The following is an 11,791-nucleotide window of genomic DNA, read 5'->3' as shown; positions in this document are numbered from 1 at the left end:
ATTTGTAATGTTCCCATATGATAGAATGCCTGTATTTTACACATTTTTCAAACGACCTATTACCTCATTTTCAACTTGTAAATAAAAAGTATTTTAACAAAGGCAAACAGGAAGACCAACTTACTGCATAGAATTGGAGAGGAGGGCGTCTGCAGAGTGAGCACTGATCCGTCTGAGCGTGGGATGTTGACCCGAAACACCAAGCGAGCGCGTGTGCTCTTCTTTTTTGACCCCGCCACACCGATACGGGCCTCGACGTCAGCATTACGGAGCTTTAAAATCCCAACACAGTCGACCCTAAGCGCAAACAATACCTAAATTTAGATTTGGTTGGACTTGCTTCAACTTCCAAACACAATAATAGCATTAAAGTATTTAATAAACTAACAGCTCTTTGAAAGATGTAATTCACCAGCATGTCGGTACAATGCATTGTCTCCCCTAAAGGAATGAATGGGGCATTCATGCATCTTATAGCTCACATACAAGTTATGTATGTAAGCTACATAACTCAGATGTAGCTATTGTTTTGCTATTAGCTATTTTTGCTTCAATAGGAAAATTTACAGTGTAATAAAATAGTAAAAAAAAAGAAGATTTTAGAACAATATTCATCATTAAACAAAAGCATTGCTAATTAATAGCTAATTTTCTACATACGCCAGTGTCATGTTGGTGCTTGGGTCAAAGGTCACTTCAATCACAGTTGTGCCATCAATATCAACCTCTTTGCATGCAGTGGTGTTGCGACCGGTAACTCTGCAAGCTTGGTAAAATCCATGTGGCTTTACGCGCCCGGCGTCATTCCCAACAAACACCTGAAGAACCACAGGCTCACTCACACCCTCCAGCTGTGAATGACAAAACAGGTATTTGATTAGATTGTGTATTCTGGGAAAAAAAAACAAACAAACAAAAACAAAACATTAACACAGATATATTTTCTCCAGTTCTTCAGCAACATTGGATGATAGAGCCACTTTAACATCAGTTCTCAGGTGCTACTATAGACTGTTTTACAATTAGGCCTTGACAGACTTTTAACATCCAAACTCTGTCCCTTGTCAAATAGTTAGGGTTGTTGACGCCTTGGTTCTGTGTCTCATATAAAATCTTCATAAAATATAATAAACTTTACAGTTTCAACATGACAAAACAAAGAACAGAAGAATGAACACTTTTGCAAGGCACAGTAAGAGACCCTAAAGTTACCTACTCTTGTAAAGAAGCTTCATATGTATGTCAGCCTATAAAAAGCCTGTTTCTTTCATATATCTTCTGCTTGTAATTGTCAATTTTTAAACTGGATTGATCTTTTACAGAACAATAAAGAACCAAACCAGATTGATCCAGTTTTGACATCTGTTGAGGAGATGACATAAATACTAAGGTGACAAATTAAAAAGATTAAGAGCAAGAACATTACCTAGTCCAACCTCTTTTTGGGCTCCTGACAGACTATATGAAACAGCTTTACTTTCCCTCAAACTTAAAAAAGGTTTTATTTTGATTATCTTGGTTTGCAACAGCATTGTTTATCTAGGCACTCACCAGAAGGCTAGACAATTTATAAATAATAATAATAATAATATTAGTCATTTTAGATTGAATAGTAGAAAGTGATCTCTAATTAAGGATAACTGTCTCTAAAAGTTTGCAGACTCTTAATATTTTTCACCTCAAAGCTGATAAAATTAACTTGTGTCTGCAAGAAAAGTTTTTCACAAGGGCCATGGAAACAGACTATTTTTAGATGCTGATTGGTGAAAACAGTTCCTTGTTTTCACGAGACCACAAAGACACCTTCAATCTGCTGCAGCTGTCATGCTAGGCCCCCATATAGCGCTGTGATCTTAGCATGTTGTTGAAACGTACATGAGCTTTTAACACCACCAGTTTCCACCTCATTCAGGAAAGAGTAACTAATTTATTATTATTCTTATCCATGTTACAATAAACATTCCTTATGAGAAGTTGCACAATGCTATCCACCATATCCACCGAACTTCCACAGGAGGTGTGGAAGTACCACACCCAGTGTGGTGTGGTACTCTATGTTAATGGACCCTAATCCTGACCACGCAGTTGTATTGCGATTTATTAATCAGAGAATGCTGAGAATATGAAGAAACACTGTCAAGGTAATCTTAAATGCAAATGTGTGTCATGACGCCTATTTATGACACTGAACAAATCAAATTTAACTGATACATGATCAAGCTTGCTGCAGCACAAACTACAATACAAATATTATTACAGGCACAGTGATATTATCGCTACAGGTACCTTTACAGTGGGAAAGCCTTGCTGAGTGCGGTCCTTCACAGAACCTCTGCTTCCTTCGGTCAGGTAGCGGGCCCGATGCTGAGTCTCTGGCTGGACGAGGATTTTAAGCTCCTTTCCCTCACACTTCGATGGAAACTGCATTGTAAGGGGCCCTCCTTTCTGATTAGTCGTCTGAGAATCATCAGAGCTGCAACAGAATAACAGTTTGACAGGAGCAGTTACTCTTTAGCTCTAAAACTTTATTTCTTCTCCACTGTTGTGCATGTAACCTACCAGGCATCTCCGACACCATTAAGAACATACAAAAGTCAAGATATAAATCGACTCCTCGTAAAATCAAAAATCTATGTACATATAAAGACATACACCAGTCGGCGGTTGTAGTCTCCCTCCCACAACAGTGGAAATGCTCTGAAGTTGTCATGGTGCTCTGAGCAATGCAGATTTAAGAGGCCCTCCATCAGCCAAGCATATTCTAACCCCAGCTCTTGAAATGTTCAGTTATCTGTTTATTTAATCTGCTCTGCTTATCCTAGGTCTTTGAGAAAGACTCTGTGATTCACCATTGTTTGTACTTCAGTGCCCTGCCCCTCCATTCTTTTTGATCTAACCGCTCTACTTCAGTCAAACTGTTGTGGGAAATGAGGAGCCAGAGAAGTTTGCTACAGACTTCCATCTGTTGGTGAGGGTCAGTGTGTCATTTCCTGATTATACCTGTCATCACAGTTCGTGAGATAAAAAAATAAATAAAAATACACCCTCATAAAGTCAGTTAAATAAAAGAAGCACTTGAGTTTATTTGCAGAATAACATATGCTGAGTGACATATGAGTCATTATTTACTCATGTACTGTGTCACGAAAAAGAAGTCATGACTCTGAAGCTTTTTCATAGTTTGTCATGTTATGACAACATAGTTCAATGCATTTGCCAAGAACTTTAGTGACAGACCAATACAAAATGTAGAATGCCAAGGAAGTGGGGGAATTCAGTTTTTATATAAAATGTAAATCTGAAGAACTTATATAATATGAACTTCTATCTAACCCCCTTGAGAATAAAAAGTATTTTCTCTACACATGTAGAGAAAGGTAAAGAGTGAAACTATGACGCGTTCTTCCAAATCTCTTTGATTAGATGGAGCATCTGTGACATCAATTTTTAAATTGTGGCATGAATTCTAACTTCTTTATCTCTGGATTTATTCTCATTGTAGCTTCACCCCAAAATTGAAGTCTTCCTCAGCTTGTTTTCTTGAAGTATTGCACTGTATTGATCTCCATCAAACATCCCATCAACCAAGATCCTATTCAATGTCTGTGCTCCATTATGGGGGATGGTGTGTTCAGGGTGTAGTTTTTTGCCAAACCTTTAATTCTGCCTGTTGGATAATACTTACTCTCATTTGACCAGAGCGTCTTCTTTTACATGTATACTGTGTAAAGGTTCCTGTCTTGCAGGAGACTTTGTAGGACTTTCTTTCAACTCTGTCATAAAAGATTTTTGGAGTTCACAAATAATAAATGGACTGCCCACAAAATCCCCAACTGAAAACTTGGAAAAGGCATATGGTTATGCACCTAATTTTTAACTCATCTAGACTCATGAGATCTAGAGGAACAGGCATGGATATTTTTATTACGACACAGGTCAACTTGTGTGATTCCAGACCAACTACTAACCTTGTTTTAGTCGGTATCTTGCTCTCAGGGCCGAGCTGAGACAGAACAAAGTGTGGGGCTTTGGCGCTGTCTGCATCAAAGACATCCATGCTGGCTTCCACTGCACGCACCGCCTTAGGTCCTGGTTTCTGTCGAGGTGTACGCTTGCGGGCCTTTCGTGGCACCTCTGTGTTGTCGTTGTAAGAAGAAGTACTCATGATGCTGAAGTTGGACATGGAATCCTCCATCCATATGCTGTTGCTCTGCTCCGAGTCCAAGGCTGCCGGCGCATCCTGGCAGGACATGTGGCTGTCGTCGAACAGATCTTGCGGCGGCGGGGAGATGTTGAGGATGGTGCGGCGCTTGGACGGAGTCAGCGGATGGTGGGGCTGGCCATCCTGAGAGGCTGCACCACGTCCTCCGGCAGGGTCACCGTTGCTGCTTTTTCCACTACCGCCCACGACTCCGACAATCTCTGGTACCACTCGGCTACTCCTGCTGTCCTCTGAGTCGACATTTCTGCTGTGAGCTGCGTTCTGGTCACTGGATGAAGTGCTGGAATGCATGGTGGTGCTGGAAGAGGTGGAAAAAGCACTGCGAGGCCCTTCCGTGGTCAGAGAAGAGGACAAGGCATCTATGGTGTAAATAATTAGACAGTAAATACAGGCTGAACTAATGTAGGGTACCAGTCCCATGTAAGCAATACAATTTATATTTTTTTATGTTTCTTTTTTATGTTTCTTTTTTGCCTTTTTTTAATAAAACACTCCCCCTTCTCACTATGGTGCTGATTGTGCAGTATGTGTAAATTTTGTTGAGAGCGCTATGTGATGCTCAGAAGAAGCAAATAAAATAAGAGAAGCTTGCACCTTAACTGTGTTGTCATCAGGCTTAACAAACAAAACTTGAATGACTCAATGTATTTCTTATCATTTTTAGCATTTTGTTCTGGCTCAAACAATATGTGGCATGTTATTTATTGGGACTACTTTTTTGGCGACAAGCAGTTTTTTTTTCTCTCTCTCTTTTTTTTTTTTTCTTTGGTGAAGCCACAGAGACAAAACAAAACAAGCTTCTGACCTACGAAGCAGAGAACTGCAGACCATTTTATATGCAGACACTCCCTGCTTCAGAGGGAACTTCCTGGAATATAAAAGTGAGACAGCAAATGAGCAATAAAAGCTGAACAGTGAAGATTGATTCAAATGAAAAGCAAAAAATAAATAAAATTAAAAAGAAAATCACAGTATGATGCAACACCATTTCCCCCTCCCCACTGGGACCCAAAACAAAGTGGCTCTAACATGCTGACAAAGGCTGCAATTTTAGATAATGACTGGAGCACAGAGGGGTTAAGCTGCTGCCAAAAATCTGGATTTTCTGGTGTTTCACAAGTTTGCGTAACGCAAAATTGGAGAGGGAAAAAAAGTCCAAACATAAGGAGGCGGTGTCAGTCTGAGCAAGTTTGAAAGCTATTAATAATGTACAAATGAAACCTTAAAATGTATCACAAATACTAACAGAGTCATTAAATAACTGCGGTACATAGAAAAATGGGAGCAAATAATAGACTTAGCAAAAAATATGTTTGTTTGATCTTCATGCACTGCCAGCAGAAAGAGGTCAAGAAAAGGTGGGATTTATAGCATGCCAGAAGTTTTAATGAAAAAGACAAACATTTGATGACAAAAAGTCTTAAAATTCTGTGGTTGCAATGTATTGTTTACAATTTTTCTCAGAGTATGGCCAGGCAAGTTCTAACCTTCCAGAGAACATCAAAACACCACAGCATAAGAAAAAAATAATCTCAAACTCAAAATGTCAACAGATTGCATGATTTTCTGATTTTGGTCAATTTTGATATATGCTTTGAAGTTGACTGTTCTCATTTCTGTTAATCTTCACATATCCATCAACCTGAGAACACACAGAAACAAGGTCTCTGTCCTTTCTCCACCCACCGAGACCACAAACATGATTATGATTATTTAATTAAATCGGAGCCTTTTGTTGTCATGTGGAGCAGTGGAAAGGCTAATTAACCAGAGTCTTGTTTCTGGACGTCTATATTTACCAGCTAATAAGATTTACTTCTGTGAGACAACAGCTCCATTTCCGCCAAAGTCACTTTAACTAAAACTTGTAGGCAAAAGCATCTTTCCCAGCTTCTATAACTTTATCATAGCATTCAGTCATGCCCTAAATTTCATCTTTGACGCATTACTAATAAAGATGATAATTATGCTCTATGTGCTGAACATGCGCACATTAGATCTGTTGGTGCAGCAGGATACAGCAACAAAATGATATCCCAACAAGCAGGTACAGGGAAGCAAGCATGTTCAGCTGACCCAATTCCAGAAACATTAACTTCCTTCTCCAGCATTGATTTTTTTCTCACTTGTGAAAAATCAAAGAGCAGCAGGCTGTATGACAGGCTTTCTTTCCTCTTGCATGCAGGTACAGACTGCTATATGAGTAGTGCTTTTTTTTTTTTTTTTTTTTTGGAAGATGGGGCAAGATCAGTCCTGCTTGGAGAGGAGAAATAAGGAAAGGAGAAGCAGGATCCTACCTGATGCTAGAGGAGCTGAAGGGAGAGGGCCTGCCTCTCCGTCGCTCTTTTGACTCATGACTTCTGGACTCTGCTGAGTAGAGGGAGGCAACTTCAGCTCACTGGCAAGAAGGTCATACACTGACTCTGTTGTGAAAGTGGGGGGACCAATAAAAGGAATAAAAAGGTGACTTACTAACAGGACTTTTTTGTGTTGGTAAGTGAAGGATAGAGATCCCAGTGAGTCAGCCTGGAGGCTAACGGAAAACATGAAGACGACACGAGAACGACACGAGACATCAGGGTTGTAAATTTTTTTTTTTTTTTTAAGATGAGGTTATCAGAAATAATGACACAACAATGATGCAATTGTGCATCCGCACAAGTATGCAATTGCAGGAGCATAGTCATGACCTGGTTGGCAATGCATCTGATAAAACAACAAGGAAATAGTGGCCAGAATGGCTGTCATTCCACTTCAGATGTCAAAACAGGTTTCCACCTTTGCATTATTTTCAGACTCTGCAGAACTACGCATAGAGGCACAACAAAACACAAGTTGATCATTTACAAAGCATGAAGTGCTATGTAGGTTGAAAGAAAACAGGTCTAAAATATAGTGAAATAAAAAACTCCATTAAAAATAGCATTAATTTTATATTATGCTTCACTGTGACAAAAACATTTCCCAAAAAGGGCCTCAAAGCTCATAGAGGAGAACTAGAAACATTGTCTCGGCTTAAACCCGTTTCTGTTGCATGTCAAAGCATGACATCTACATTACCAACACTACAGTCATTCTTCATGCATGTCAAAGCCTGATATCTGCATTGCCTCCACAGCAACAAACCACCAACAGTGAATGTTAAAGATGGGTGTGTCATAGATTTGCAGACTGACACTGCCTTCAGGTGTGCGGGCTCAGAGACGACAGGAGGGCTGAAAAGGGCTGGTCAGCTCCTTTTTCTTCTGACTACGCATATGCAGCCTTTTCTTTTTTCTTTCAGTTTCAAACTTGCAGACTTTAAGTGTCATCACTTAAGGGGAATACATATTGCTCCAGTGCCTCAGTACATTGTAATATTTATGTAAATTTCTTATGATTGCATTTAATATAAGAAATTGGCGTGTTTACGAATCTTGTTAATTATCAAAAATAATTATTTTATCTACTATTTTGTTTCGTGTTACTATAATTGCATGACAATCACATGACAACACTATTACAACTAGTGATGCTAAGAGTGCCAAGTTTCGATTTAAACCTTTAAAATTTTCTTGGTTTTGTTTAGCTAAAACAGGAAACTGGCACTTGATTTTGATATTTGCTGCTAGATACAGATTTAACAGCAGTGTTTTATGTTTTTAATATATGTCCAAAAGAGATCATTATGCTTTTTTTTTTTACGCATCATTACCAATATTAATATGGCAATATGGCAACTGTGATTGTTTACATTTGGCTATACAACAGAAGGGGAAAAAAACCCATATTTAATTAGAAATGTTTTCAAATGGAAAGTATCAGCACCTGAAAATCTTTCAATTATTTTTAGAATCGAAGCATCTCTAATTTACATTTTTTTCAGACTGAAAGTTGTGACATTTCAAATAAACAGAAGATCTCATTACAAAACAGACAACGAGGCTACACAAAACCATTTCTCTCCCTTCACTGTTTCTGCCTCGGGGTTATGAGGAAGAGGAGGGAAGATGCTTAGGTCAACAGCATGACAACACTTTTACTAGCAGACTGATTCATCGTCGAAATATTATGGTATGAACTTAGAGCAGCCATCACAGTCACCCGACTCTCCTCTTTGCCAACTGCCAGCTTTAATTACTTGCAGCTGAGTCCCAGGCATCGGTGCATATATAGGATACTTAACCCTCCCATTGTTACCACTCGCTGCGTACAATAGACAAACCTGGAACCTACTGAAACCTACCCACGGCTCTGGTCGCTAAAAACTTGCTTTTACAGGAGCCGGGAGACCTTTTTCCCAGAAACGGGGATTAAACGGGACACATTCTGGACCACGCTTGCACAGAGGATTTCAGTGTGCTGGTTGTTTGCAGTGTTCTCAAAACAAATGTCTTGTATGTGAAAACAGCACACACACTCAAGAAAAACAAACAAACAAGAAAACACCCTGTCACGCCCACAAATGCTCTCTCAGCCTCTGAATTCACAATTTAAATTGTAGTCGTCTTGTAGCCCTCTGAGAGACTGCACATGCAGCAACATGTGCTCAGAGTTGAAAAAGCCCTTCCAGTAAACAGATTGCCGACCGCACAGACAGAAAATATGCACTCTCTTCTCAGGAGCAGTGGTCTCGAATCACTGGCTGGACTGTTCAAAGTGTTTCCACAGCTCCTATGACGCTTTTGGAGGCAGAAAAAACAAAAAGTCTCATTTTGCACCATGTTTGTGTCCTCCCGAGCAGACAGAGTGCAAGTTTTTATTTACATGTGACGGACACAGTCCCTTTCACGGAGGAGCAAATAAAAAAAATAAAGAAAACAACAGTGAGTAAGCTTAACTCAAACACACCACCACTTGCTGTTTTGATTTTAGTCTGAAACTAGTTACGTTTTGAAGTCTGACCACAGAAAAACAACTTTAACTTTCCTTCGATCAGTGAAAATCATCACAACACATTATTAAACCAGACAGCATGTGGTTAGCTATGACCTGGCCTGCTAATACCATTACGATAACCTGATTTAAATAGCTTACCTGGGCTAATTAAGTTCCCTCACAATCATACTTTAAAAACAAATCACTACTGGTTTCAATCCATGGTAGAAATTCTGCTTCATGGGATTTAGGTTTTCTATTTATACCCTCACCATCTCCTCTGATGTTTACATTGTAAGTCATAGAGGCTAAAGGTGAAAATAAGAAGGCACTCACCATGTGAATGGCAGGACTTAAACTCCCCATTCATTTCCCCCTCACATTCCAGCTGCTTGCTCTTACTAGCCCTGGCACCTGGGGCGTGGCACCCTTATTTTTTTGCCTGAGTGAGTGATTTAGCTCTTTTCTGTGCACCCCTCTACTACTCCACCCACCTCTCTCCTTGTCTTGTTTATTGTGCAGCAGACCCTTTTCTGCTCTGCATCTTGCTCAACAGGTTAGCGGCATTGTCATGTGGAATCCTGTCAGGCAGAAACAAAACAGTAGTATAACCTAGTCGCAGAAAGTCTCCGTGGGCTGCACTGTTTCACAAGGGGGACTGTCTGAACTTAGCAGGAACACCACTTAAGAGGACGTGATTAGGAGGGCAAGCTTAAGCTCACCTAGTTGGTGCATTTGGAGATTATTCCAAGCTCTGAGGGGGAAAAACAGCAGAGGGGGCTGGCACCTGCAGCAAACCATGTACAACAACCATGAAATGTTTACAGCCAAGCCTACACAAGGGCTGCCTGGGACTCCATAGTAACGCAGATCAGGGGACATGTCTTTTGAGCCTCTGCGTCTCTTGTGAGTTAACACAACGAAACTGAATAGAGATAAAACCGCGCCATCCATGCTTGAATAACGAGCTGGACATTAAAAACGTGGCGTATTTCCACATCAGAGTTATGCGGTCTCAATCATCTCTATAAAACTTGGCCAAGAAATTTTAAAGTTAAAACTAGAACCTTACATGGGATTCTTGTTTAGTTAACACATGCATAAAGTAAAACCTTTTAGAAACTTTTTGATTTATGGTATCTCGGGTCCAACATGAATAAATCATTAAGGCATAAAATTAGTTTTAATCCAATTATATTTGATGAACAGCTTAAAATAAGCCTGTTTGCAATGAGGCAATTTGTCAAAATAGCCTTCAGCAAAAGATTTTTCTGTGCGTCATTTTATGATTTATTCAGTTTTATTCAAAGGGTATTTTTTAAATAACATTTCAAATGTATTAATAGGTTAATAATAATCTGTAATAACCCATTTGGGTAGAGTTGCCTTTTATTAATAGTTAGTGGAACATTGATCAACATAATGTACATTTGCTTGATGATTTTGATGTCGGCATTCGACAAAATGTATGTTTATTGCTCGTTTCATAATTGGTTACTTTACTATGTTTTTATGGTGTACAGCACTTTGAGCTGCCTTGTTGCTGAGCTGTCCTGTACACATAAACTGCACATTTCAAGCCTTTCAGTTTCAGATAACACCTTAAAGGCTCCTATAACACCTTAAAGGCTCCATGGAACATGACAAATATGCACAGCAAAAGAGTTATACATCTCCTTCATCAGGTTTGCTTTCACAATTTCAAATCGAACGCCAGAGCCATAATATGAATGGAGACAACAGTTAGAATAACTGACAAACATGCCAAGATTATGACTGTTGGCTAACCAAGATGTTGAGGTTTCACAAAAGCTGCAGTTGACAGTCGAAGTGATCTGACTACATTCGGTGAAAGTAAACAATGTAACAGGATACAGTAATATAGACAGTATGGGTAAAAAGAATGTTGGGCTAAGTTATCTTAAACTTGCCAGTCCTTGCCAGTGATGTTTATGCAAAGACGGCTGCATATGTTTGTGTGTGAAAGACAAGACATGTAGACTGAAAACACACCAGGAGCATGGGAAAAGAAACATATACAGATAAAAGCCAGCAACACGAGTCTTATATGCAACACCGACAATAACTGATCAAATCAGACAGATTGGCTCAAGAATGTTGCATGACCAGGCCTACGTTATTTACATTACATCCTCCTGCACAACAGCCATGAAAAAAAGTCACATCATTGCATTATAGTGGTTACTGCTTACAGAAAGCATCATAAGTCTGTTGACAAAATGTTTTTGCTACTAAACGTAACGGGAATAGTAGCACTATAATCAAAGAGCCACAGCTGATTCAGAACGCTGCTACTGGCGTTCTCATTAAAACTAAGAAGATAGAGGTCGTCACCCCAGTTCTAAAGTCATTTAAATTTCTGTTTAAGGTCTATTTGACTTAGCACCAAAATACATTAAATATCTGCTGTTGTTCTATCAACCTTATCATCATACAGGTTTTCTGGTTCTGAGAATGCAGAACAGCCCAGAACCAAACATGGAGAAGTAGCATTCAGCTTCTGTGCACCACAAATCTGGAACAAACTTCCAGAAAATTGCTAAACATCTGAACCACTGAGTTCCTTAAATGAAAGTTAAAAACCCAGCTGTTTAGAGTTGCTTTTGAAGCAAAAAGTGGAACATTTGCTGGACATTACATTATCAAAATGTAATGTTTGTCACTGGTTTCTCAGTTATCGACTGACAAACC

At 39.4% G+C, this 11,791-nt stretch overlaps 1 protein-coding gene across 4 annotated transcripts in view; it reads right to left on the bottom strand.

Annotated features, from left to right (window-relative positions):
• Window positions 1–11,791, bottom strand: part of nfat5b (nuclear factor of activated T cells 5b) — a 35,291-nt gene that overhangs the window by 10,885 nt on the left and 12,615 nt on the right. Inside the window, exons 2-6 of one of the 4 annotated variants that reach the window (XM_055036473.1) lie at window positions 6,520–6,645; window positions 3,969–4,581; window positions 2,287–2,473; window positions 661–851; window positions 125–297 (exon numbers count right to left, since the gene is read on the bottom strand). In XM_055036473.1, the coding sequence (XP_054892448.1) occupies window positions 125–297; window positions 661–851; window positions 2,287–2,473; window positions 3,969–4,581; window positions 6,520–6,645 (1,290 nt within the window). Of the gene's footprint in view, window positions 1–124; window positions 298–660; window positions 852–2,286; window positions 2,474–3,968; window positions 4,582–6,519; window positions 7,078–11,791 lie in introns of those variants that run through there. The other 3 variants (XM_055036475.1, XM_055036472.1, XM_055036474.1) reach the window with 3 other exon arrangements.

This window comes from Poeciliopsis prolifica, unplaced genomic scaffold (genome assembly GCF_027474105.1).
Source record: "Poeciliopsis prolifica strain line A6 unplaced genomic scaffold, Auburn_PproV2 SCAFFOLD011, whole genome shotgun sequence".
In the NCBI taxonomy this organism is placed as follows: Eukaryota; Metazoa; Chordata; class Actinopteri; order Cyprinodontiformes; family Poeciliidae; genus Poeciliopsis; species Poeciliopsis prolifica.
Note: the sequence above shows the minus strand (reverse complement) of the source record. Positions and strands in the feature narration are given on the sequence as shown.